The 26,052-nt window shown below is 36.1% G+C and overlaps 4 protein-coding genes across 6 annotated transcripts; 2 read left to right on the forward strand and 2 right to left on the reverse strand.

Moving 5' to 3' along the window:
* Positions 1-4,525: 4,525 nt before the first annotated feature.
* LOC117625715 (pentatricopeptide repeat-containing protein At4g21705, mitochondrial-like) lies at positions 4,526-6,748 on the reverse strand. Its single transcript, XM_034357250.1, has 2 exons — positions 6,368-6,748; positions 4,526-5,897 (listed from the first exon to the last, which is right to left on the reverse strand). The coding sequence occupies exon 2, from the start codon at positions 5,688-5,690 to the stop codon at positions 4,677-4,679; it is 1,014 nt and encodes a 337-aa protein (XP_034213141.1). The 5' UTR covers positions 5,691-5,897; positions 6,368-6,748; the 3' UTR covers positions 4,526-4,676.
* Positions 6,749-7,265: 517 nt separating this feature from the next.
* LOC117626326 (vicilin-like seed storage protein At2g18540) lies at positions 7,266-10,685 on the forward strand. Its single transcript, XM_034357996.1, has 8 exons — positions 7,266-8,034; positions 8,255-8,300; positions 8,507-8,556; positions 8,720-8,761; positions 9,461-9,574; positions 9,989-10,067; positions 10,156-10,227; positions 10,319-10,685. The coding sequence occupies exons 1-8, from the start codon at positions 7,295-7,297 to the stop codon at positions 10,364-10,366; spliced, it is 1,191 nt and encodes a 396-aa protein (XP_034213887.1). The 5' UTR covers positions 7,266-7,294; the 3' UTR covers positions 10,367-10,685.
* A 51-nt stretch (positions 10,686-10,736) lies between these two features.
* LOC117626325 (putative F-box/FBD/LRR-repeat protein At5g56810) lies at positions 10,737-13,058 on the reverse strand. 2 transcript variants are annotated; one of them, XM_034357995.1, is made up of 3 exons: positions 12,029-13,058; positions 11,547-11,756; positions 10,737-11,446 (listed from the first exon to the last, which is right to left on the reverse strand). In XM_034357995.1, exons 1-3 carry the CDS (start codon positions 12,947-12,949, stop codon positions 11,153-11,155), a joined length of 1,425 nt encoding a protein of 474 aa, XP_034213886.1. In that variant the 5' UTR covers positions 12,950-13,058; the 3' UTR covers positions 10,737-11,152. The 2 variants fall into 2 exon arrangements, with proteins under 2 accessions (XP_034213886.1, XP_034213885.1); XM_034357994.1 differs by having other exon boundaries at positions 11,945-13,058.
* Positions 13,059-18,055: 4,997 nt separating this feature from the next.
* LOC117626669 (choline transporter protein 1) lies at positions 18,056-25,670 on the forward strand. Of its 2 annotated transcripts, XM_034358467.1 has the most exons (10): positions 18,059-18,430; positions 19,153-19,508; positions 19,730-19,875; positions 20,569-20,752; positions 21,264-21,337; positions 21,423-21,536; positions 22,752-23,108; positions 23,834-24,094; positions 24,708-24,935; positions 25,180-25,670. In XM_034358467.1, the coding sequence occupies exons 1-10, from the start codon at positions 18,246-18,248 to the stop codon at positions 25,372-25,374; spliced, it is 2,100 nt and encodes a 699-aa protein (XP_034214358.1). In that variant the 5' UTR covers positions 18,059-18,245; the 3' UTR covers positions 25,375-25,670. The 2 variants fall into 2 exon arrangements, with proteins under 2 accessions (XP_034214359.1, XP_034214358.1); XM_034358468.1 differs by lacking the exon at positions 24,708-24,935 and having other exon boundaries at positions 18,056-18,430.
* The last annotated feature ends 382 nt before the right edge of the window (positions 25,671-26,052 follow it).

The raw sequence follows: 26,052 nt of genomic DNA on the forward strand, positions 1-26,052 counted from the left end.
ATTACTTAATATATATCTTGCATTTTTGTTAGAACAAGTAAGCTCTCACATTCATTCATAGTTAGTAAAATACGGAAGGAAAAAAAAATGCGAATTAAATACTCATGTGTTTGATTCTTGGGCACTTGGTACATTACAACTTAAAAGTTCGGCCCCTATACTGTATTTTTTAAATATATATTATTTTTATTCCATAATATAATATGTGAGTGTATACGTGTGTTAAACATGAAAAACACGTACGTACATGCATAATACTTAACCTTCGAGGTCTCTAAATGTATTCATTAAGCCCTTCAAGACCTTAATTAAAGTAATTCAAGGGCTTGAAATATATTTTCACATTGAACTTCAAGTACTTACTAATTAAAGTAATTCAAAAAGGCTAAGATATAAATTAATTACATATATGAAATTAAAGAAGTTGGCAAAAAAAATCAAAAGTAAAGAAAACTGATTTTATATTTTCAAAATTCGATGGGTTAGCAGGGTACAGCCGAGCGGCTATACTATTTTGTTAAAAAAATTAAGAAAATCTAGTATAGCCGCGCGGCTATACTATTTTTTCAAAAAATTTAAAAAATCTAGTATAGCCGGGCGGCTATACTATTTATATACATAATAGGGATCCAGCCAGCACCTAGGCGCCACGTGTCAAACCATGCGGCTGTACTGTTTTAAAATTTTTTTTAAAAAAAGGTTAAAAGCGAGTATAAACCATGCGGCTGTACTGTTTTAAAAATGTGAAAAAAAAAGGTTAAAAGCGAGTATAGCCGGGCGGCTATACTATTTTTATATTTTAAAAAGGGTCAATAATGTTTTAAAAAAAGAGAGGTCCTTTTTAGTAATTAAACAATATCTTAGCCTGATAAGAATACGTTCTGTTGAACATAAAAAATAAGTACGCGCCTGTATAATACGAGTATTGTACGTTTGCCAAGTCTCTATAAAAAAGGGGCCCACTTTTTACTCGTCAGCATTTAGCAGAGTCGCTAATAGTTTGGCTAACGGAGGGGGCCAAATCTTAGGGTTGTCGTGACGTTGAGTATATATTGGTAAATGTCCCCAAAATCGGGTATAAACTTGTAAGTGACCCTATAGTTTGGGGGGTTTTATATAGTTTGTCCTATAAATTATTTACATTTTTTAGTATATATTATTTTCATTCAATAACATGTGAGAATTATGTGTATAATACGTGAATTTTGTGCGTCTTATTGAAATTTTTTTAAAAAATATGTGTATTAAACATGGAAAAAATACTTATGCATCTATATAATACGAGTATTGTACGTTTGCTGAGTCTTTGAGACGTTTGCAGAACACGGATGTATTATTAAAAAAATATGTACATACGAATATAATACGTATATTTATTTTTTGGACGTCCAATGAACTTCAAGTACTTACTATTTATTAAGTTATTTGTGAAAATAAAATTACAGATGCATCTGTAAATGCCCTTCAAGATCTTTAAATATATTTATTAAGCCATTCAAGACCTTAATTAAAGTAATTCAAGGACTTAAATATATTTCCACATTGAACTTCAAGTACTTACTAATTAAAGTAATTCAAAAAACCTAAGATATTACTTAATTACATATATTAAATTAAAGAAGTTGGCAAAAAAAAAAAAAATCAAAAGAAAAGAAACAAATTCTATATTTATTTTCAAAATAAATAAATAAAATTTCCCCGACGAAATTGCGTCGGCATAGCTCTATGCCGGCGAAATTTGCCAGATTGACAAAGTATAGCCGCGCGGCTATACTATTTGCCAAACAAAATTTAAGAAATCTAGTATAGCCGGTCGTTATACTATTTATATATATAAGGACCCGATCAGTGCATAGGCACCACGTGTCAAAACAGTAAAGCCATTCGTCCATACTGTTTTGGAAAAAAAAAAAAAAAAAAAAAGTAAAAACGAGTATAGCCGTTCGGCTATACGATTTCTTTTTTTTTTTTTTTTAAATAAAAAAAATCTAGTATAGCCGGTCGGTTCTACTATTATATATATGGGACCCGCTCAGCACAGGAGCCACGTGTTAAAAATGTAAAGCCGTGCGGCTATGCTATTTCTTAAAAAAAAAAAAAAAAAAACTAATATAGCTACATGTTGTTACAAGTAATAATTTTTTATTATTTATAAGTATATAAAATACATACGTGTTTTATTCGGCAGAAGTTTGGCATAATACAACTTAAAACTTCGGCCATTGTAATATATTTTTAAATATAAATTAGGGTACTATAACGCTTGTCGAAATGTCCACCCTAAATTATATTTTCAGCCAATTTAACCATCAGACTATTTTAAATGGCCAATTTAGCCCATGCCATTAGTTTTCATGTAGTTTCATCCAATTTTCCGTTAAAAATAATTAAATCTTTAAAAACTAAAAAGACAAAAAACAAAAACAAAAACAAAAAAACCCTAGCAATCAACGTCTTCCCTACCCCATCCCCAAAACCCTCTCTCTGCAATCCCATATCTGCAAGATTTTTTCAGTGAAAGAGATGCGGATGTTTTTCCAGTGAAAGAGCAACAGCGAAGGTGGAGAAGGAGGAGAACTTGAAGATATACCCACCTCTACAACACTGCCATGGAGATTGCTATGTTTTTCTGAGCAAACCAATTTGGGTTTAGGGATTTCTTCTCCTTCCTCTTTCTGGGGTTTGAGTTTAGAAATTTACAAACCATGGCTTGATGGTCTGCGACAGCAATTGGGTGATTTGAGTTTCAAAAGTTTTGGGCTAAATTGAATTTATGGTATTCAGAGTTTCTGGTAAATTGAGTTTTTGGAATTGACAAAAGGGCTTTTGATTAAATAAATCAAAAAGCTATTTGGAATTTTGGAGTTTATCTCAGAATTTGGTGGCTTTTTTGGTCAGAAAATTTGGTGGCTTTGCTAAGAATTATTTGGGGATCTGCCAATTTGGTGGCACGGTTGGGCTAAAGGTGCAGAGGCGCGGCGACACGGATCCGCTGCCGATTATTCCAGGCAGAAGGAAGAGAGAGAGAGAGAGAGAGAATATGACAAAGTTGGTGGTGTTGAGTTTCTCCATGTTTTCCTTGCTTAATGGAATTCTTAGTAGAATTAAATTTGGTCAATATTTTGGCACGCCTGGAAATTAGTGAGTGGTGCTCACTGAACCAACGAGGAAGGAGGCGGAGATAGAGTTGGGAGGTAAAGCTTGTGTAGCCATCAACTCCCCTTCAAAAGCAGTTGCACCCACAAATTCGGTGCAAGCCTCCCTAGCACTCGCAATAACCCGGCTCGGGTCCGGGGTGGTACCTTCAAAGACAAAGCGACACCTGGTTTTTCAGATTCCTCATCAGTGACAGGATTGCAGATCTGGTAAAAAAAAAATTTTATGAGGGTTTTGTGTCCAAAGAGAGGGAGGAAGAAGAAGGAAAAGGAAAAAGAATAAATTAAAAATAAAGAGAAAGAGAGAAGAAATCATGATTTTATATTTTCTTTATTATTTGTTGATATTGTCCTTGTAAAATGACAAATTTACCCTTATAATTAACAGAAAGTTAGAGTGAAGTCTAAAAACTTGACGGCAAGGGCGCCATTTAAAATAGTCTGATGGTTAAATTGACTGAAAAAATAGTTTAGGATGAACATTTCGACAAGTATTATAGTTTAGAAGGTATTCGGCAGTTTATCTTATAAATTATTTATATTTTTTTAATATATATTATTTTTATTCAATAATATGTGAGAATATGACATTGTCGAAATTATAATCAAGTAAACTTGACACACACTGATACACATACACATATACAAACGGAATCACATGTACTTTAACCCTCTACTTGGTTGTTGAGAAGATAAAGGAAATGCAAGTGAGAGAAATTACGAGGTGTGTGTTCTTGTTGTTTGGTAAGTCAACTCGGTTATAGTGTTGGATTTGGCTAATTCTTCTGTTGAGTTTGCAGTGATGTTATTTCAAAAGCCAAAAGTTCACCATTAGTTGTTTACTTCTGTTTTCCTGGAAACCAATCAACCGTGAAGCAAACAGAACTGTGTTCGGTTTTCTTTTGTTCATCTGTGTTTGTTTCTTGGAAATTCGACCTACTATCATTTGTGAAGTTTTCGGCAAAATTTCCAAAAATTGGCTCATACAGGATTTTATTTAATCAATTAAATGAAAATCATTGGGCAAGAAGAATTAACACTAAAAACCAAAGAGATTAGGAACATTAGTGAAAGAAAAAAAAAATTGCATATGCCAATTGCCACCAATAGAGTTAAGTCCTTGCTCTTTTTTTCTATAATACCCTGTCACCATTAGTAAGTGTTGCTTTGGTATACATACCTATAAATCAATGATCATAATGGATTAACCAGACCAAGCTATATATGATAGCCTCTTCAAAGGTACAGGCATAAATTATTTTCCAGTGCATTTTATTTTTCAAATGGCCCTTGTAATGCATTTTCTAACAGTTCTGCATTATTAATATTTCCCAAGATTAACTAAAATTATCTGCTTGTGTTTTTGTCAATTGAATTTTCAGTGGCTGTAAGTTTTATGGATGCAGGTCTGTGACCAATAACATGCTAAGTAAAGAGTTGCACCAAAACTACAGTTCTCATTATATAATAGCATAGAAGAGGGAAAAGTACCAATAAAAAAACCTTCTTGTCGTTTCAGTGTTACTTCTGTCGTAAGCTTAGGATTTCATCATCGGCCTCTATTTGATCTTCTTTCATGCTGTGTAAAAGCCCTTCCACTTCTTTTCCACATCTGATGTATGCCTTCATCAAGGCATGGTACATTTCCCTATTTACTGTAATCACAGTCTTCATTAAGCTTACAAAGGCTTCTACTTGTTCAATGTCTCCATTGTCTCCAATCCAACTCAATACACTGGAAACCACACCAGGTTTCGGCCTCCATCCTGTGTTTCTTGCCTGTAAATTCAGAGCTTCCGTCATGCACTCAAAAGCCTTCTGCATCTTCTGCTTGTCCACATATCCTGCAACAAGAATTGCCCAACTATTTGGAGTTGGAGTCTTGCCTTTTTTGACAATGTCTCGAAGAGTGTCTTCAGCTTGTTCAACCAACCCCTTTTGACAATATCCGATTAGGAGGATATTTGGCACTCGGAAATCATAAGAGAGACATGATAACTCCCACTCATCTAGCAATTTTTTTGTCTCTTCAAGCTCCCCAAGCTTCACAAGAGAACCAAGCATGGTAATGTAATCCCTGTTGATTTGCTTCTTGCACTTGGTTTTTTCAAGGCTCCACAACCTCATCATGTCATCTTTACATCCCAGGCTTGCGTAAAGTGAAATTAGATGATTGTAGCCAAGCGCATCTTTATTTACCTTCTCTTCACTCTTTTCCAGGTAGATCAATGCTTTGTCATGGAGACCTGCTTTAATGTATAAATTGGCTACCAAAGCACAAGTAAGCCAATCCATGGAGATGTGTGGTTCCCTCTCCATTTCTTCCAAAACTTTCTCCATGCTACTTATATCAGATCTCATTCCGTAAGAGCTCATGCAAATTCTGTAGCTAAAATTGTCAGGAGAAACACCCTCCTCTTTCATCTCTGATAGCACATCCGGGATTTTCTCAGGCTGGCCAGTATGTATATAAAGACGCATAATGTCATTGTAGTTGAGAGAGGTAGCAAAACCCAACTCTTTCATCTTCTGCATATAAGAGAGAGACTTATCAATGAGGCCTTCTCTCACTTAACAATTTAGAAGTGCACCATAACTTTTGCTAGTATCCTCATCACTCAAGCTACTAAAGCAGCTCTCTGCAGCATCTAGACCACGAACTCTACCGATGAGATCAAGCTGCACGGCATGGTCACCGGGTAAAAATTGGCACAGGCCTTTGCTACTCATCCATTCAGAAACCTGCACAACAATGAAAAAGGCAGAAGCTTGAGTAACATGTCAACTGGAAACAGAAAACTGTGGAATATGTTAAATATCAGAACCTGACAATGAATTCTATCAGTTCATCCGAACAACGAAGAAAACCAAAGCTCATTTTCTTGTGGGTTTCCCATTTTCCCTATGACCAAATTAACCTGTTCTAAAAATCTTTTTTTTTATATATCAATTTTCTCAGCAAGCAAGCGGGGGATTGCAGGCAAAGAATCATTCAATTGAAACCAATAGACTGTTTGAGGCGAGTTTTTCAGCATCTAATGGAACCCAACCCAACAAACATTTAAAAAAAAAAAAAAACACTAGAAAAACAAACAAGACTAGATTTTTACTAGCAACCAAATGAATTAGCAGAAGTTTTAGTACAAGAGAAAAACAGAATAAAAATCATTATCAGCAACCAAAAGGAGACCTTTTTGCTCAAATTCACTCACATCAAGGGCATGCCTGTATCGCTTTCGGGCCCGGAGGTCTCGAACGATCCGCTGGAGCTCAAAGTAATTGACTTTTCCGCCTTCTTGAACCCACTGGTCAAGAACTGGGACGACACTGAGAGAAGGGTCCCCAAGAGGACTGATTCTTGAGAAGAGATTTCTTGTGTTGGCAGTGTGCCTTGCTCTGCAGTAAAATTTGATTGGGGATACATTTGCAGCGAGGTTTTGGTGCCTCTTCAAGAGTTTGAAGACTGCAAAAGCCATGAGAGGAAAGGTTTTAGCGGGTCTTGGAGATGTTCTGGCGGTAGTGGTAGTGTCATATGGGTCAAATGACAAGGCTTTGCTTCTTCATTTGCTTGGGCCTTGGATGGGTTGGATTTTGGGCTATTCTATCCACACCCAATCCCATAGTTAAGTTCAAATTTTTAATTTTGTTCCCTAAAACTTAAAAAGCTACAAGATTAGGAAATTTAAAGGAAAAAAACTTGCACATCCCCTCCCCCTCTTCTCATCATTTTCCTCTCGGTCGAGGGTGGTCGGAGATGTTACCAGCCTCCAAACTTCAGGTCACATTTGGTAGAGTCGTCAAATGGGATTCCAGCTTGTTCTTGTATTGTACACTGCCATGTTTATACTAGCATGGCCCCGTTTGATACCTCTAGTCGTGTCTTGAGTGTCCACAAATCCTGTTTGGGTGTCAAGGGATATATTCATTGTCAATTTGGAAAAGAAACATGTGAAATTTTATAGTGGGGGTGTCATATATGGACTCCTCATGTGGACTTTTATATTAGACATCCTCATTAAACTTAAGTGAAGTAAATATTTAAGTGAATTATATGACTAATATAAAAATTCACATTTATAATCCATATATGGTATCCTCACGGCGCAATGTTTCAGCCCACTTAGAGAGGGTTGTGATCCATGTCAATATTGGGCCTAGAGGAGACCCCAGCTATTTCTCCATCAGGCCCTTTCTTTGACTGTTCTGTTCTGTCCAGTCTCATCAAGAAACACAGAAACGAAACCATCCCTTCAATTAGTTCCACCCTCCATCCTCCACCCTTGTGTAATGCGTTTCTCTCTTTGCCTCTCACTCTTTTCCTGAACAGCAAAATGGGCAAAGATCGAAATGGCAGCGTTCAAGAGAGAAGAAGCAAAAGCTCAGAGAAAGAGGATGAAAACGAAAGAAAATCCGAGAAAGCGATAGAACATTCCGATTCCCAGTCCGAAGAAGATAGAAAACGCAGAAAATCCAGAAGGAAAGCGCGGGAAAGCTCCCAGTCAAGTGATGAAAAACGCGTGAGGAGCGATAGAAGAAAGAGGGGATCGCGGAGGCGATACAGTAGCGAGTCGGATTCGGATTCGGACTCCAAGTCGGAGTCGGAGGAGAGCGGTTCGGATTCGGCGTCGGAGAGTGAGAGCGAGAGCGAGAGTGATAGTGACAGGAGGAGGAAGAGGAAGAGGAGGAAAGAGAAAGACGATGACAGAGAAAGGAAGAGGAGAAGAAGAGAGAAGGAGAAGAAAAGGAGAAGAGAGGAAGAGAGGAAGAAGAAGAAGGAGAAGAGAAAGAAGAAGAGGAAGGAAAAGAAGGAGAAAGGAAATAAAGGAGCTGTCACTAATTCATGGGGGAAGTATGGGATCATTAGAGAAACTGATATGTGGTATGTTAGTTGATCTTTTTCTTTTTTATTGCTTTAGGGTTTTAGAGTTTCGGTTTGGATGCTGAGAAATTGTATGAAAATGATATGAACTTTGATGATCTTGTTGATTCTATTTCAAGTCTACTTGTCCCTTAACAAAATTTAATTTCTCTCTTTTGGTAGTTTTAGTGTTTAATTATTTAATGGCCGTTTGAATTTGATGTTTGATATTTATATATAGGAACAAACGACCAGAGTTCACTGCATGGTTGGCAGAAGTAAAACAGGTGAGTTCATTTTCCAACTGTTTTTCCACCCCATGAAACCAGAAAGCTGCAGAATATTTTATTTCACATATCTTGGTTGAAGTTCTAAGATTGCAGATTTCCCCTTTTCTTTTATATGTGTTCTGAAGAAGTCATGTATTTATCAGTTTCTGAATTGCAGGAGTTGATAATATAGCTTTAATGATAATTGTTTTATCTTTCTTTAGGTGAACCTGGAACATCTGCCAAATTGGGAAGAGAAGCAGATGTTCAAACAGTAAGTGTGTGGATGGCATTTAATTTATCTTCTTTTTTGGTCTATCATTTAGTTTTTTTTAATTTCACTGGAACTGAGTATGTAATGAAGATAATAGGAATATGTTAGCTTTTGTAATTTTGGAATTTACAATCTGAGTAGAAATTTGTATCCTTCTTGATAGGTTCATGGAAGATCACAACACAGCTACCTTCCCTTCCAAAAAGTAAGGCTCTATTCTATGAATTTTATGCTCTTCCATTTACTTTTCCGAAAAACAAAAATTTATATAGCTTTGTTCCCCCCTTTTTATGGATCTTAATCCAAGCACCTAAATAAGGCCCAATAAGACGATAAATTATTTAACATTAGTCATCTCTATATCTAGAGCTTTAGGCGGTGGTGTTCATTCTTTCTCTCCAGGGACTCTCAAAGGAGAATGGAATATGTGCACTATCTAATTTGAGTGAAATATCCTTCTTGACTTAAAATTTGATCCGATTTTTTCAATGGTTGTTTTCATAACTTTATGTGTGACCAATACAACTAGTTAGTACTTACCAAATGGTTTAACATGTTATGTTATTAGATTGTGAATCAGGATATTTGAATAGGTGGAATCATGTTTCATTGTGTGGATCTTATTTACAATTTGACAACATAGCATGCCAGATTTCTAGCTATTTATTTGGAGAAGGAAACAAAGGGGAGAATATATATAAAATTGGAAAGACTTTGTTTGGTTTTAATGTTACAGATGTCGTTTCTGGTTGGTTGTATGGGTGAGAAGGGTTGGTATGTTCTCACTTTTTTGTTTATAGTCACCCTAACTAGAAAACCTGTAAAAGTGAATGCACATATTCAAAATGTGAAATGATTCAAAACACCACAGAATGACTAGTAATTACTACTTTTGTGGTTGCAGGTATTATAGCCTTGATGCTTATTACAGGCATAAATTGGAAAAGGAAATAAAAAAAGGTTATAAAAAGGTTGGGCAAACAGAACGTACTGTATTCAATGATGAAGAACAGCGACGGTATGTTTTATTGCTATCTCTGTTATTTGGATTTGTTGTGAAGTGGCATCTTAAGTTTCTGCTATGAGACTGTAGTTTTTAGTTTTCATTTTATGGACTAATTTTGGTAATTTTCAGTTTCATTCGTTCATATGAAAAGCCAGCTATTAAAAAGAAAAAGATGAAACTTTTACAATCCTTAATTGTAGACAATGTAGAGCAACTGAAAATGTAACTTATTATTAGTCATTTTGTGCTAGAATGTTCTTAGAAACTTTAGTTTGGCAGTTGTGTGCACAGAAAGAAAAAAGGCAAGGGCAACTTTTTTCAGATACAGGATAGGAAAAACATGATACCAGTTTGGATCTGTTAAACCAAATTTATTGCAATGATTGCATTCTTGTGTTTAGCCAATAATATTGTATTGCTATTCAGGCAAGAAATGATGCGAGTGCGTGAAAAGCAAAAGGAAGAAGAAGTAGAAGCTCTGAAGCGCTCTATGCAGAGTGGACTGGTTAGTTTCTGCTTCATCACATTCAATTGTTTATCGCATGTAAACTTCATTCAAAAAATACACTTCCTCACTCCATTTGAATTTTCAGGCACAAGCAATGAAAGAGCAAGCTCAACTCAGGGAAGAGATGGCTTACCAGTATAAGATTGGAAACTTTGAGGTGAGGATAAGTAACCAGAGCTGTCTTCTTGTTATAATTCTTAATCATGTTCTGGCTTTTTGTTTATGGTATCACCTCTTATTCATGCCAGGCTGCTGCTGCCATTCAGAGAAGGTTAGACCCTGATGCTGCTGTGTGAAAATGGGTCGCTATAATTCAGGAATTTAATCTTGTCGTGTTTCTACTATCAGCAGAAAATTGCTTTTCGTTCCCTTAATTTAAGTGCATACGAATCTAGCTAGACTGAACTACTAAATGTACCCTCTGTAGCGGTTGTCCACTGCAGCCAGAATGTCATACTTTCTAGGTGGTTATATTTTCTGACCAATTTCTCCTTAGCGGCTCGGTAAGTTTTGCAGATACATAGGAAATGATGTATTTTATTTACTGATTTATTAGCAGATTGATCATGAAAGTCACCAACTCCTTTATGCTTATGAGAAACGCCAATATTATGATTTTCTTTTCTTTTTAAAATATGCGATGGAAGTTGCTCACTACAAGTGTACTTAAGCATACACTTCTAAGAAATGTGTCATAGAAAAATAAAAAAAGAAGATGGTATGGCTGGTTTTGTTCGATTTCGGCAGCTGTCACCAAATCGACCACCGTACAATAAAATAGCGGTTTGGTTCAATTGGGTCACAAATTACACTTTTTGTGGGTAAAAATCAAACTAAATCTCTTGCGTTGGTTTTGATTTGCTCGGTTTGAACTGCCTTTTCATTTTTTTGCCAACTTTTGAATGTTGTAGCCAAAGTTGGCGGCAAACTTAGCATAGACTTTAGCATCCTTTTGTATCAGCATGGCTCACCTCCGGTGCATTGGAGCACTTTCCAAAGCAAAGGCTTGCTCTTGGGTAAGTTAGGAGTGATTCTTTGGAAACCCAATTTTGATCACAAGACGCCCAACCCCTAATTTTCTTTTAATATTCATATTTTATCTCCACTTGACATGCTTCTGAAACTTTTGGAATTTCCAACACATGCTCGCTGAGCATAATCTCTTCATCTGATGATAATTCGTGGACATAAATTTTCATCTTTTGCAAGATTTCTGCATTCCCCAAAAAGAACTCTACCATTGGCAAGTCATATTTCACCCCCTCAAATCCCCAAATCTCCATTTCTTTAAGGTGACACAACAAACATTCCGGCACCGATCCTTTGGGCATTCCATAAGAAAATCTTTTATAACCAACAGAGTATCCATTTAGTTCCTGTCGTTAAAAAAAAAAAAAAAAAAATCGAATGGTAAGAAGATGAAAGTGCTGAAAACCAAGCAGTTTGAAATTGTTCATTCATGTAAAGTAAACATACCTTTCTCAAGATAAGATGCTGCTGATTAGGCGAGCTATGTAGCAATAAGGTCATTATGTTCCAGCTCTCACTGGTGCGGAAACCCAGCTCCAAACGCCTAAGGAAAGGAAATTTGAGCATGAAATTTCTCAAGCGGATCCGTAGTGCAATTCCATCTTCATTTTCATCAGAATCAGTGTGTTCCACAGTCTCATAGGAATAGCTGACAGCCTTGACATGCAAAAGAAACAAAAGTAATGGAACATGGTTAGCTATTACATAGAAATATGTACTCGTTAAATTTTAATAATGTTCTCATGACTTATAGTCTCAACTGTATATTTGGACCACACATTCAAACATATAGTTTTAACTATATAAAGGTGACGTGGTAAAGTTAAAGAAAAGCAGAGACTTACCACTGTAGTACATCCAGACAATAATAAGGACTTGACATTTGAGAGTGCTTCAAGAAGCTCAAAAGCACGGTTAGAGTGCTTTACCTCGAAATAAAGTTCAAAGGCACCATAATCTGCAGAAGGGAGTCCAATACAAATCTTTGCATCATCAAGTACCTTCAAATCCGTAGCGATTTTATACTTGGCCAAGAAGTCATCGCAGAGATCAAGGTGCTCAAGGTTTGGGCAATCTACCACAAAGCTATACTCGATATCGAAACTATGCACCAAGCATTCAATCTTCAACCTCTTAAGTGTATTCGATTTTACCGTGAAAACCACTTCCCTTTCCTTGTTCAATATGTCACTCTCCATGAACAAATCTTCAAGCACAAAGCAGATATGGAAAAGCTTTTGCGTAAACGTAATACCATCTTGGTTATAAACTGTTATCCAAAGAACCTTTAGGCTCGGAAAACACACGCAATCTGGAGGAAAATCCAGCCTTATATTCGCATTTAGTTTTAGTACCCGAAGCGACCTACTAGCATACAAGATTTGAGGCAATTCGATAGGATTTTGAGTGTAAGGAATTCTGATGTCGACCTCAACAACGTTGGATGTGCATGCAACAAGCAACCAAGAATTTATGAGATTCGAATCGTAAGAGTCGGAGCAAAAGAAGGTGATTTTTTGTACGCATGGCAAATTGATGAGGCCAAGGACGTGGTTCACGAAGTTGGCAAATAAGGACGCGTGATTAGGCATCGATGTGAGGCTTTTGGGGCGCAGTAATAGTCTGTCGTCAAGGTCGAGCTTGAAGAAGGAAGCAGAAGTCCATAGGTTGGTCCATTTCTTGGAGAGCACGGTAGTGGCCACGGCATGTTTGGTTGGTAACAATGAGAGAATATGGCTAAGAACATCGTCTGGTAAGTTGGCAATCATGTCTTCTTCCTCTTCTTGTTTTGCTTTCTTTGTAAGGCGTGGGCTTGAAATTTGAGTTCTTGGGTTTCTCTGTCTTATCATGGCGTTTTAAGAGAATTGGAGGAGGACTTGGGGGACTCTCTTGCTTTGAAAAGGGAAGAAGAGAGAGAGAAATTATTAGGGTTTTCGGAGAACTGGATGTGGTGTTGGGGAACCCTACAAAACTCAACTCACGCTCCGGTATCATAATCTGTTACTTTTATAGTTCCAAAATTACAGTCAGAGAACCCTTCAAAAGTCTACAAATGAGAAAAGCGAAAAGCTTGGAGAGGAAGTAATTGCCTCTAAAAAGAGACTTTCCAGTAAGTAGTTTCTTGGTGAACAAGGAACGTAAAGTGTTTTTTTTTCTTTAGCTGCTTCTGAATATCTTCAAAAGTCATTCTCTTGGGAATATTTTATTTTATTTTATTTTTTAAACCCTTACGACACAAGAACTACTTCCCTAGGTAACCATGCAATCACAGCTGGAGTTGGAAACCTTAGTACTTAGTTAGCAAATATCAGGGCGTCTTTCTCCTTAGATCAGATACCAAGTAAGTGTATTCAATAGACACAATTCCTCCCCAATTAGGGTTTAGTTCCCTCAAATCCACACCAAAAAACATGATGATGATGATTTTTAGCAACCCTATCCCTAAACCTTTATATACAATATACGTACGCCAACTAAATATCAAATTAGCTTTGATATTTTTAGTATATGTATATTTATACTTTAGTTTGTAGTTTTTAAATACAATATACGTACGAACACCTCCTAAGGTTTTAAATTATTTTTACAAAAACCCTTTTTATTGATTTTTTGTTCAAGTATTGATGATTTTATATAAAAAAGTTTCTCAAAATGCCAAAGTTCCATTAAGATTATTGCACATGTATTCATTGAGGCTAACTTTGTCATTTTGCAAAAGTTTTTTTAAATGAAATCATCAATTTTTGGACGAATCAACGAAAATGGTGTTTGTGAAAATAATTTAAAACCTCAAGGAGTGTTTGGGTAATTTCTGAAACCTCAAGCGGTTTTGTGACAAACTCAAAAATCATAAGAGTGTTAGTATAAATAACTCTTCACAAGACCACAGATGAATATACCATTTTTTTTTTTTTTTGGCATTAAACTCCTTATATGAAATGAAACTAGCTATAAAATTTACGTCTTAAAAAAAAATTAAAAAAAATTGAACAATTGTATCTTTTAATAAAATGAAGAAAAATAGGGAAAAAAAGAAAGGAACAAGAACAGGCTGAGCGGCTGAAGTGTACAAAAACTAAAATAAATATGTGGATGGAGCAATTCATCATTCAAGTGGTAGGCAGGCACAAATAACAAATACAAATAGAATGGGGAAAAGAAAGAAAGAGAAAACTGGTGCTTTGTGGCCCACTTTAATTTGAAGAAAACCGCGTTAAACCAGCTTTCAGGTATTATCTCCAACGGTCGGGAAATCTTTGGGTGGTTAATTGATTGGGGCCAAAGCAACTACAATCCTAATCTGATATGGAAATACACACAGACACAGCTACAAAGTAAAGTGAGAGAGTGCACTTGAGCGTTGGGTTTAAAAACCGCCTTATAGTGAATCTTCCCAACTATTATTTGTCTCTGATCACAATTTGCAAACTTGTTCGCTTTCTCTTTCTCTCTGTCTCTGTCGAGTTGAAACCCTAACCCCATTGTCTCATTCTGATCCTTTTTGAATTTATCCCTTTCTTTTCTGAGTTGGGTTTATTTCTGTGTTCTTAATCTTTTAGGTGAAATTTCTGTTTTTGCATTTCGGTTATGGGAATGAAGGGCGATTTTCAATTTGGGTCTGATTCAAATTCGTTGAATCTTCTCTCTGAGGTTTCTGTTGTTGTCAAAAATTGGGAGGAAGATGATGTTGAGAAGGCCATGGCCATGGCTGTGAGAAGTTGCTGCTGCAACCCACTTCATGGATATGGATTTGATGGGTGTTTGATTCCTCAGAAGGCCATGGTCAAGCAAAACAAAGGGGTTTTTTCATCATCATCATCTTCTTCTTCTTCCTTGGATATGTTGGCTGAAGTTGCAACCCAACAATTGATGGAGTCGGAGGATGGGAATGGACTCACAACCAAGTGGGTTTTTGAAGAAAAAGCTGTTCTTGCAGAATTCATCAGTTTCTGTGCTAAAAAGGAAAGGTCAGAGTTCAAAACTTTCCACTTCAGTGACATTAACATACCCAAGAAGAAAAGGTCAAGTATGAGGAGGACTCAAAGAAGGTTTTTGCCACATGCTTCTCATGATTCTGTCCAAAGTGTAAATTGTATGAATATGAAAAGGAAGAGGCTTTCTGCTCATTCTGGGAGTGATCATGGTCATGAAGACAACCACAATGAAGCATTAGTGCAAAAGAAACAAAAGCTGGTTCATGTGCAAAGTACTGCAGATGTAAATTCACTACAGAGGTCTGATGACACAGTGCAGCAATGGTCGATCAGGTGTAAATCCCAGTTTCGCTTTGCACTTGTTAAGGTCAGCAAGACAAAGGCGGAGGTTCAGCAATGTGGACACGGTGCAAGCACTTATAGCAGTAGCCAAAATGGGAAAAGGGGCTCCTCCATTTATAGCATCAGCCATGACAGTTAATTAGCACTTATAGCATCAGCCAGGACAGTTAATTTGCACATACATATAATGAGTAAAGTCTTTTACTTTTTAAAGTTTTTAGAGATTTTTTTGGTTTCTTGCCCCTGAAACCAATTCTTTGATTCGTTATACTGTAAATCACTTTATATATAAAAGATTGAGTTGCATTGTACGGTTATAATCTCTTCAATGGAATGAATTTTTCAAGAGGTTTTCTCTCTATACCCAAATCATGTTGTCTCATAATTTTTATATCTATGGCTGTTGTCAATTTTTCTTCTGCTGCTGTTAACTGGAGGATAAATGCATTTGTATAAACTAAGCTCTCCTTGATTTGAGTCCCCATTTGCCCAATCTCGCAGCCCACAATTTCAGATCGAATCAGGAAGGGTTGTATATAGAAACATAGTCTTCTGGTTCACTGTGCATCATTTAGAGTTTCCAATGTCCAAGTCCTCCTTGACTGATATAAATCAAAATCCACAAGCCATTCAGTAATGCTCTACGGCAATCTTCACCCATTTTCAGAAGTTGATAGCAACAAGCCAATCAAGGAAAATAGTCTAGTTCTTTCATTCACAATTGCTGAGTCCATCAAAAGCAACATAAAAAGGCCAAAGGCCCAACCAACATCCAACCAAAGCCCAAACCATGCACTCGGGACTCCCGAGTCGGGACATCAATCCCACTCCAAGCACAAAACGATCCAAAGCCCACGTCAAAGGCATGGTTTTTGGCAAACCAATCATATGATCAAAAGAGCCGTAGCCGCGCATTTGGTGCCACGGCCACTGTGAAGACACCAGCATTGTCATTGTGGCCAAGGTTGAGTGTAAGAACTACCATCTCAAGAACATACGAAAACATACACAAAACCTACAAATATGCCAACATAATTGATTCCACACACCACAAAAATCAGCCATCCGAAATTCATCACCTCCACCAAATTCGAAACCACTAATGCACCCACATGAACACAACAAGCAATCGAAGAACAACCATAGGCTCTGAAGATTTTTAGTTTAACAAAAATTCTTATACTCTGATTTAGTCCAATATATTTATCAGTTCTTATGTTCTTATTCAGATCTTGTAAGTTAAGCCAACATCTTTGTTACAATTTCCTTGCATTGAATTGATGATCACTTTTCTTTGGGTCAAAAAAGAAATGAACGGCTGGTAGAGTAGGAACAAAATACACATCCCAATACGATCAACGGTTGATAGAGTGGGAACATAAACACAGCGAACAATGAGCATGACACTCTCAAGTCAAGCTCACTTTGTCAGTGTGTGCGGCAGTGTGTCTATGTCTGTGTCTGTGACTGATTGTGACTGTGTATTAGCTTAACGGCGGAATTACTGGATTTAAATAAAGTTTAAATTCGAATATATTCTTATTTAAAATTAAATATATACCCCCATACTGGCTTGTTTTGTGCAGGGGCTCAGAGCTGCTTGAACGGCTCATTTTGATTCTACTTTTTTGTTTTGGGTCTCATGATTCTACTTTCAATGCACAGCCTTTTCTTCTTTTTGTTATTCGTTATTTTCCTTTTAGAAAAATGCGGTGAAATGCAATGAAATTTTCACTATAGAAAAATAAATACAAAAAATATTTCTCTATTGTTTGATATCTGTTGTCTTGTGAAAATGTTAGAAAGGCCACATTTATATATATTAGACTGGTGAGTTTTACTTATATTAAAAATATGGTACACCAAGTGGTTTATAAATGTGGCAGAATTATCTTCTCTCAATAGTCGTTATTTTTTTTTATAAATTAAATATTGTCTTCCTTTTTCTCTAAAAAAAATTTATATTCTTATATTTTTTTCTCCTACCACACATTACATAAACACAATATCTCATTTTCAGATTCTTACTAAAATTAATCTAGCAATCAAATAGCTGAGCATAAAACAAAAGGTAATAATATTAGGTTAAACATACAATTTCACTACATGTTAACTACTATTCACAAATTAATATAAATTAAGTTATTATTATTCCCTTTTCTATTTGAACAACATTATTTAATAATATAAAATAAAATTTCACTACGGTAGTAACGCGATTAAGTAAATTTAGGTTTTGCCCATAAAAAAATTGAAAAAAGCCAAAGCTTTTCCAAAAAATACAGAAAAACCTCTCAACTTTCAAACTAAAGACATACAAATGTAAATGATTCCTTAGGAAATCAAAAAATAAATAAAGGCAATTTTGTCCATTTTGGCTTCTTTTAAAAATTTTCTCTCTCTTTTGATTTTTTCCAAAATCTCCCTAAGAATTATCCTAGTTTTGAAATAATAATTTATTTTTATTCAATATTCATACTAGGATAATCCTTATTACTTTTTTTTTCCGTCTTTATTTATGCATAAAGAAAAGAAAAGAAAAGAAAAGACATAGTAGCTAATGAATGAAGCCCATAGTATATAAGCCGAGCCACCTGACAATGATAGAAATAATAAATTAGCAGCTTTAGTGATATCTTTGACTTGAAGTCTGAAAGAGAGAGAGAAACAGCTCCATTAAAATATATTCCAAATCTTAAAACCCTTGGGGACCTTTCACACACTCGTAGCTCTACACACTCTGCTACTGTCTTTTCATTTCTCTCTCTCTCTCTCTCTGTCTTTCTCCCTTTCTCTCTCTCTCCCTCTCTACGCTCTCATTGTTGAAGACGATTGACAGAGAAACAGTGTGTGGGCGTTTCAAAGAAAGATGAGGGGTCCTTTGGGGGCAGTCATAGGGAGGTACCCATCAAGTGATGGGAGTGAGCAAATGGGTTCAATCATTAGGCACAACAGGAAATGCAGGGACCTTGTGTTCCTTGTAATCTTTATAGCCTTCTGGGTTGCTATGATTGTTAACTCCAGCTTTGGATTTAACCAAGGAAACCCATTAAGGTAAGATTCCTAACCATACCTTTTCATTTTTTGGCAAAATTTTGTTTCGCCTGTGTTTTTTAAGGTAAGAATCGCCGTCTCTCTAATGGGTTCCTTTTTTAGCTCACAAATACGTGGTATTACGAATGAGCATTTGTTTCTGTTTTTTGTTGTTGGTATTTTTCCATGTACACATTTTGACTTGTCTGTTAGAATAAAATCAGGACAAAAATTACCTTCTTATTTGGGTTTGGTGTTTCTGAATTGGGTTTGCTTTTGGTACTAACATCTTTGTTGTGTCTTCAGTTTTCCTTTTCCTAATCAACATAATATTACATTCTGTTTTATTTTCAACTATGTGGTTGCTTGAGAAATTTTAGTAAGAAGCTGAAAATGAGATATTGAGTTTATGGAGAAAATAATAATCTATTGTCATTCAGCTTTTCGAAACCTGAAATGCTATGTTGTTCCTGTGCATTTTGTACTGGAAGGTTTTTTTTGTTGTTGGTCTTTTATCCTAAAACAACCATCAGTGCATCTTACTTGGGGAAGCTGGTCTGCGTTCTGTTTGGTTTTCGTTTAGTTTTGTACAGTAACTTTGTTTATGTTTGGCTACATTGTATATTTTCTGTGTGCTGCTCTATTTTGCTACATAATGGTTACATTTCTTTCGCATAGTTGAATAACTTGAATTCTCTTTACTTTATTCGATAATTCTCATGAATAGTGATGTGGTTCATCAGGCTCACTTATGGACTGGACTACAAAGGAAATGTTTGTGGTGACAAGCATGCAAAAGGTCTTCGTCAACTGGAACTCAAATATTGGTTAAATCCTAACCAGGTTTACCTAAGTGGTTTGAAAGACAATCAATTCAAGTTGGCCAATGCTCGGAGTATATGCTTATTGGATTGCCCTACCCCTTCTGAAGATTCACTAAGTTGGGTGTGTGATTATCCTGAAGGAGATATCCGTCTTTCAATGGATGACTGGATAGACAGGAATTATGATTATTATGAGTTCCTTACACCAGAAATGAGAAACACCTCTCTTCAACTTCAGGGTCCTTGTTATCCTGTCATATTTCCAAGTGTAAATGGTAAATGAACTCACTTTTGTTTGAGGTCATTAAATTATATTTTTTAATTGTGTTCACATACAAATATTTTCTGCTGCATTTGATATTTGTTGTGTATATATGTCTATCAGTTGGAGAAAACATATAATTTTAAAAAACTTTTAGTCCCTATATGCTTTCATTATCAAATGTATCTTTTATTCTTACATCATAACATTACTAAAAACTCTTCCTTTTTCCAGTTTATTGGAGCTGCCAATTTATTGCTCGTCCCTCAAATGTATCTTTGAGGCATTGGCAGCAAATGGGTGGAGTGAATATCAATGAGGACATTATTATAGACAAATCTATTCACAGGTCCATCAATTCTCGGTCATCTGTCTTAAAGGTTGAGCAGCACTTGTTTACTACATTTTACTTCTTTGCAATGAGTATGCTTGTTAACATGTATAACTTGTCTTGTCTGCATCAATTGTCTGCATTTGATTTTGTTTACAATTTTATGTTTCTCTTATAAATAAATAAAACTTCGTTTGCAATTGGTATACCAGTTTAAAGAGAAACATAGTTAATCGCTGGAATTATTATTTGTTCGTTTTCATTTATATAAAACATTATGACCTCATTAGTTTAAGCTTGTATTAAAAGAATCTTTTCATTTTTCTATAATGTTTATTTAGTATGTCTGGCTATTAGCATAACATCCGATTCTTTGCCCTTAGAATATTCACAGGACCTACTTCCCAGCCAATTGAACCAACCAGGCCATAAGAATTCTGTGTGGCCACTCTTCCTTTTCCTGAAAGGCTCATCTAATTAGTGGATGTTGTTGATTATTAGACAAAAAGCTCTTGGTATTAGTTTCTTCATATTCTGTCAGAACTATATATATATATTTTTTGGAATGAGAAAAAAGCTCTGACAGAATATGCTGTCAGAATGCACCATAGTGCTGTACTCCCCGACCCCCACCCTCTTTTTTCTTTTGGTACATTTTGTTTTGATTATTTCATTATGTGCATACCTTATATTAAATGTGCCTTTTGCATGTTCTAAAGTTCTAAAGCTTCATTGTTTACAGAGATACATGGCTGATATTGGAAAGGCATGGCCAGTGCTGATTGTTTGTGGAGGAATCTTGCCACTTTTTCTGTCAGTGATTTGGCTGCTTCTGATTCGTCATTTTGTTGCTGCAATGCCCTGGATAACAGTCGGCCTCTTTAACATTCTCATAATAGCAGTCACAATGTTCTATTACTTGAAAGGTTAAGAGCTATATCTTACTGTGCTTTATCGTCTCGTTTGGTAAACCATGCATTAGCTTTTAATACGACAATGACTTGATTCCTGCCTCCATCAACCCTTCCTCCCCATTTTGATCTTATCCATGATCAGCTATCCACAATCCTGTTAGTGTGTGAAAAATATTGATAAATTCTTTTCTAAGAAAAAGGGAGAGGGGGAGGAAAAATTAGTATAGCAATTGTCATCAAGAAGATCTTGAACTGGGTTTTGTCAATTTTGATAACTTTGCTCTCCATAATGTAGTATCTAGGAAGGACTCGTTTCCAAGCATTCATACAAGTGCATCTTTTTGCCCTCTTGTTCAGCACTGTTGTTGGAATTCTTCTGTCTCATCTTTAGCACTGATACTTGTTTGAGACTTAAGCATTTTGCTTCCCATAAACTTGTTTACTTGTATAAGTTGGATGCTTGCATGTGTGGATAACATTCAACAAAATGCAGTGCTGATTTATTTTTCTTGCTTGATTTTAGCTGGATGGATAGGAAATGATGCCATCTCTCCAATCATCGGTGAGCACGATCCATACATTCGCATATCTGGAAGGGTGTGTACCTTCATTAACTGAGTACTCCTAACTTTGAAGCCGTCTGTATGTATCTTCAGCTAACACAATTGTTTCAACATTTCAGGAGTTAACTCATCTCCGTGCTGCTGCTGTATTTATGACCTTTATTACTGTTGTTGCTGTTCTTACATCAATTGCTATAGTCCGCCGCATCCTTATGGCAACATCTGTCCTTAAGGCAAGTATGATGTTCAATTAATCATATTAAATTGTAAGAACATAAATGGTAAAAAGATGATGACACTCAAAGTTGTAGAGACCTTTTGGTTTAAAAAATGTTATGGTTTCTTTGATTTAAGAACTACATGCTCCAATTAGGTGAAGCTGCTCCAAGAAGCTGTATATGAGCATTTGTAAAGTAAAATGCCGATGTAGGATAAAGTTAGCCCTTAACTTAGGTTAGGCTACTGTTTCCCTCTGAATTCTCAGTGTATGGTTAAGAAGAAATATACAGAATGATAGAAACAACATATAAGAAATAGTAGACACAAGACATATTTTTGATACATTTAGACATTGTTTAGGCATAATAGGATTTTCTTATGGATTGTTCCACAAGTCCACATTTGGAGTTTTGTGAACATACTAAAACTGAAAAGATAAGAAACTTGGTTATTTCATAAAAAAGCAAAAAGTATTTGATGAAATACATAACTGTTACTGGTTAACCTAAAAAAGGTATGGCATGGGACAATGGCCACTGCATTGTTATTAATGCCTTAATGTGTCTAATACTTCAATCATCTTTAGGCAAGCCTTAGAAATATTTTTAGTGAGCACTGTTAAGCATGATATGGCTCATCTCTAGATTTGTGTCAAAAGATGTCTTACTCATTCAAGTTGTCAAATTAAGAAAATTTAAGATGGCCAGAAATCTGTATTGAGAGCAGGACTGAGCGTAGCTAATATGCATCAGAGGTTCTGTTGAGCCATGTTTCCTATTAGCTATCACAGAAAACATATATTTTTAATTTTGGGATCAATGTTGACGAGTTAAAGCAACTGAAATAATTACATATCATTTATGCATATATTATACTAAATTTTCACAGAAGCAAGTGCTGATGTTGCCAATAGCACATAATTGAAAGGCTTTTTATCACAAATGGTCCCTGAGGTTTGCAAAATTATCACATATCGTCCCTAACGTTTTTTTGTGACACTAATGGTCCTTAAGGTTACCCTCCACACATCAAAATGGTCCATGCTGTTAGCTTCCGTCAAATTTTCTGTCATGGACCATTTGTGATAAAAAGCCTAATTGAAATGTGCACCGTCCACTTTTGGAAACACCAGTCATAACTTATTTATCATAGTACCTGGTAGTCTTCTTCACCCAGAGTTGTTTACTTTCCCTTAACCTCAATGGCTCTATACATTGATCTGTATGCAGGTTGCTGCGAAGGTCATAGGAGAAGCTCAAGCGCTCATAATATTTCCAGTCATTCCGTATACCATCCTTGCAATTTTTTACATGTTCTGGTTTTCAGCTGCTTTCCATCTGTTCAGTTCTGGTCAAGTTGTCCAGAATGACTGCAATTTGAACTGCTGTGTTTATGATCTTTTGTCAAAACGAGTGAACTGTGATCGTTGTTGCGGTTATAGCATTCATTACACTCCTCATATTGGAGTTGCCATCCTCTTCCACCTATTTGGGGGTTATTGGGCTACACAATTTTTCATAGCATGCTCATCGACTGTTATTGCGGGTTCTGTTGCCTCTTATTATTGGGCTCGTGGTGAAACTTCAGTAAGTTACTAAGCTGTATGTATAAATGTTTACAACTAAGTTGACTTGTAGATCTTGTTTGTAAGTCTGGATTTTATCTTTGTTACTTGGATTGCAAGAATGGACAATATAGAGATATAAACATGATAGTGTTGAATGCTTGGTTGGTATTATAGCATCAAAGCTTTTAGTAATATTTATATTTTATAAAACATAAGGTGGCTTAGTTAATTCATAGTTCCTCTAGATCTTCTGTAACCTAATTTATAAGTCCTCCAGAGGTGATGATCCAGTTACTCAGTGTGCAATAGAATCTTATTGTTATAAGCCATTGATTTAATGGTCTGTTATGGCATTCCAAAAACTGCTTTTAGAGGTGGTGATCTCATGCTTTTGTGCATGATAATATTGAGTTGAGAGTAGGGAGTAGACAGACATGTGTTGGCATGCATATCGGCATCTACATGTGTCAACAGGCGTGCTGGCATCTGCATGTGCCTGCATGCATGTCACTGTCTCGACACGCTGATACGTGTGTCGGGGTCTGCATGTGTCAATATGCTGAATGTATGTTGGGGAATTGTCCCTCCAAACATAATTAATGTCTGCTGGATGATATTATGGGTCTTATTTTTAGTACTTCCAAATCGAGTTACCTGAGTTTTTCTTTTTGAGGACTAGTTAAAGTTTATTTCATTGTGTACCAGTTTTTTATTTTTAGTTGCTCATTATTTTCTTCAATGCAGCCGGAAATTCCATTTCTTCCAGTCTTTTCCTCCATGAAACGGCTTGTGCGCTATAACCTTGGGTCGGTTGCTCTTGGCTCTCTAATTGTGTCATTTGTGGAATCAATCCGCTTTATGCTTGAGTCAATTCGCCGCAGACTAAAAGTTGCTGGAACCACACCTGGTAACTGGTTTGGCAAGGCTGTGTACCATACTTCGAGATTTAGCCTGAGGTGTATCGAGTGGACAATCAAATCGGCTAATCGCAATGCCTATATTATGGTAATTTTTTACATAAGTAGTAAATGCTCAAGTTTCCGTAAGATTGTTTTTTCTCATATTCATTCATCTTTGTATGACAAATGTACAAAAGAGGAACTTATTTGTTAGGAGAAAGTCAAATGCCTCAATCGATTTCTTGTTTATGCTAACAAAAGAAGTGGTCACTACTTGGGAAATTTATGCCTGAATCCAGATTGGATAATGCATCATAGTATTCTCAAGTCTTAAGCGTGTTTTTTTGAGTATGCAATATCGAATTGGTGTGAATTATATGCCTTTTTGAAACTAATGGGATGTTTAACGTGATTCTGGGACTTGACTACATGTACTCAGAGTGGGCCATAAAATGAAGTAAGAACTCCAAGAAGCTTGAAAGAATAAAGAAGTGAGAAGGCACATGAAAGCTACCAATTAAACTGTACTTATTTTTGTTGTAACCTACAGGCTACATAACTGCAAACACTATAATGTATAACTTTTCTTTCCTCGTTTATGTGCTTATTTTATTATTCATTTTGGGTTTCAGATCCGGATACTGACTTGTTTTACCTTCTGTATTATATAGTTTGTGCGTCTGATTGGTTTCTGGAAAATATGCTTGTTACTCTTGCAGATTGCTATAACGGGTAAAAGCTTCTGTAAGGCTTCTGCAATCGCAACGGATTTGATCTTTAGTAACATCCTTCGGATAGGGAGGGTAAATGTGATTGGAGATGTTATCCTATTCCTTGGAAAATTGTGTGTCAGCCTCTCAACAGCCCTTTTTGCGTTCCTTATGTTGGATACCCACAGATACAGATCTGCACACAACAAGATCTCTTCTCCTCTGTTTCCTGTGTTGGTATGGTTAAAAGATAATGCGTTTTAGTGATGATTTGTCATTGTCTGATGAAAGCATTAATATTAGTTACTGCTAGGACAGCAAAGTAGACTTCAATGCTATGTTGTTAGCCTCCCTCTCTCTATAACATCAACGAGGCTTTCGTTAAAATATTTGTAGAGCCTATATTTGATTGACAAGAACCAGAGCACAATAATCATGTAGATTATATAAATGATTAATCTGCTCTTATATGTTTGTGCAGGTTTGTTGGGGTCTTGGTTATGTGGTTGCCACTCTTTTCTTTGCAGTGGTGGAGATGTCAATTGATACCATCATTCTTTCATTCTGCCAGGATTCTGAAGAGCACCAAGGGACCGCCCAATATGCTCCTCCACTTCTCATTGAAACCCTAAATGACCAAAATGAGATGCAGAGACTTACCCAAGGACCCCAATGATATACTTAGATGTATAATTTTCCTTCCTCAAACTTGCTTGATGGAATTTGAGAATCCTTTTGTAAGGTGCTATAGTCTAGCCTCCCAGTACGTACTCACCCTAGTCCTTGAATTTTTGTGTTCTACCTGTATATATTATTCAAGTGTTAGGCGAAACCGAGAGGGAAATGGGTGCCTCTATAGAAGATTGGAATGTTCATGAATGCGAATTTGAGACATTTGAAAGAAAACTATTGAATTAGAGTATATGAAATGTTATAAAAATCTAAATGAAAACTGCTCAGCTTGCTTTTGAAGGAGTAAATTCAGTGATCATTTTGAGTGATCAAGCATTTATGCAAAGCCTGCAACTTACTATTCTCATGGAGATGAATTCTTACTTGAAACAAGTAAGGTGTGCAATTTCGAGTCAATACGATAATATAATTCAAATTTTTTTCCAGTTAACTTAAAATAATACATTTAATAGGATTGATCCATTTTTGTTTTCTAGTTACTAGGATGGAAAATTATTTCAATTCTTGATTTTGTTGCGTTTGCCAACTTGAAATTATTATGATTTCCGACTTTTCCAGCATTTAGTAACACATACGGAGTCAAAAAATATATATAACAGATTAGGCTACTATGTAACCAACCCGTGCGTTCGGAAGATTATGCTAGCCATTTCATTTGCCT

The sequence above is a fragment of the Prunus dulcis genome, chromosome 4 (assembly GCF_902201215.1).
Source record: "Prunus dulcis chromosome 4, ALMONDv2, whole genome shotgun sequence".
In the NCBI taxonomy this organism is placed as follows: domain Eukaryota; kingdom Viridiplantae; phylum Streptophyta; class Magnoliopsida; order Rosales; family Rosaceae; genus Prunus; species Prunus dulcis.

What these genes read in the sequence shown, in the direction of transcription:
- LOC117625715 (XM_034357250.1), bottom strand. Translation starts at nt 5,690, where the DNA reads ATGCAGAAGATGAAAGAGTTGGGTTTTGCTACCTCTCTCAACTACAAT.
- LOC117626326 (XM_034357996.1), top strand. Translation starts at nt 7,295, where the DNA reads ATGTCAATATTGGGCCTAGAGGAGACCCCAGCTATTTCTCCATCAGGC. An exon ending in ATTAGAGAAACTGATATGTG is followed by an intron (nt 8,035 to 8,254) that starts GTATGTTAGTTG and finishes ATTTATATATAG; the next exon opens with GAACAAACGACCAGAGTTCA. An exon ending in AATGATGAAGAACAGCGACG is followed by an intron (nt 9,575 to 9,988) that starts GTATGTTTTATT and finishes ATTGCTATTCAG; the next exon opens with GCAAGAAATGATGCGAGTGC.
- LOC117626325 (XM_034357994.1), bottom strand. Translation starts at nt 12,949, where the DNA reads ATGATAAGACAGAGAAACCCAAGAACTCAAATTTCAAGCCCACGCCTT. An exon ending in TGTCTGGATGTACTACAGTG is followed by an intron (nt 11,757 to 11,944) that starts GTAAGTCTCTGC and finishes TTGCATGTCAAG; the next exon opens with GCTGTCAGCTATTCCTATGA. An exon ending in AGCATCTTATCTTGAGAAAG is followed by an intron (nt 11,447 to 11,546) that starts GTATGTTTACTT and finishes TTTTAACGACAG; the next exon opens with GAACTAAATGGATACTCTGT.
- LOC117626669 (XM_034358467.1), top strand. Translation starts at nt 18,246, where the DNA reads ATGAGGGGTCCTTTGGGGGCAGTCATAGGGAGGTACCCATCAAGTGAT. An exon ending in GGGCTCGTGGTGAAACTTCA is followed by an intron (nt 23,109 to 23,833) that starts GTAAGTTACTAA and finishes TCTTCAATGCAG; the next exon opens with CCGGAAATTCCATTTCTTCC. An exon ending in CTCCTCTGTTTCCTGTGTTG is followed by an intron (nt 24,936 to 25,179) that starts GTATGGTTAAAA and finishes ATGTTTGTGCAG; the next exon opens with GTTTGTTGGGGTCTTGGTTA.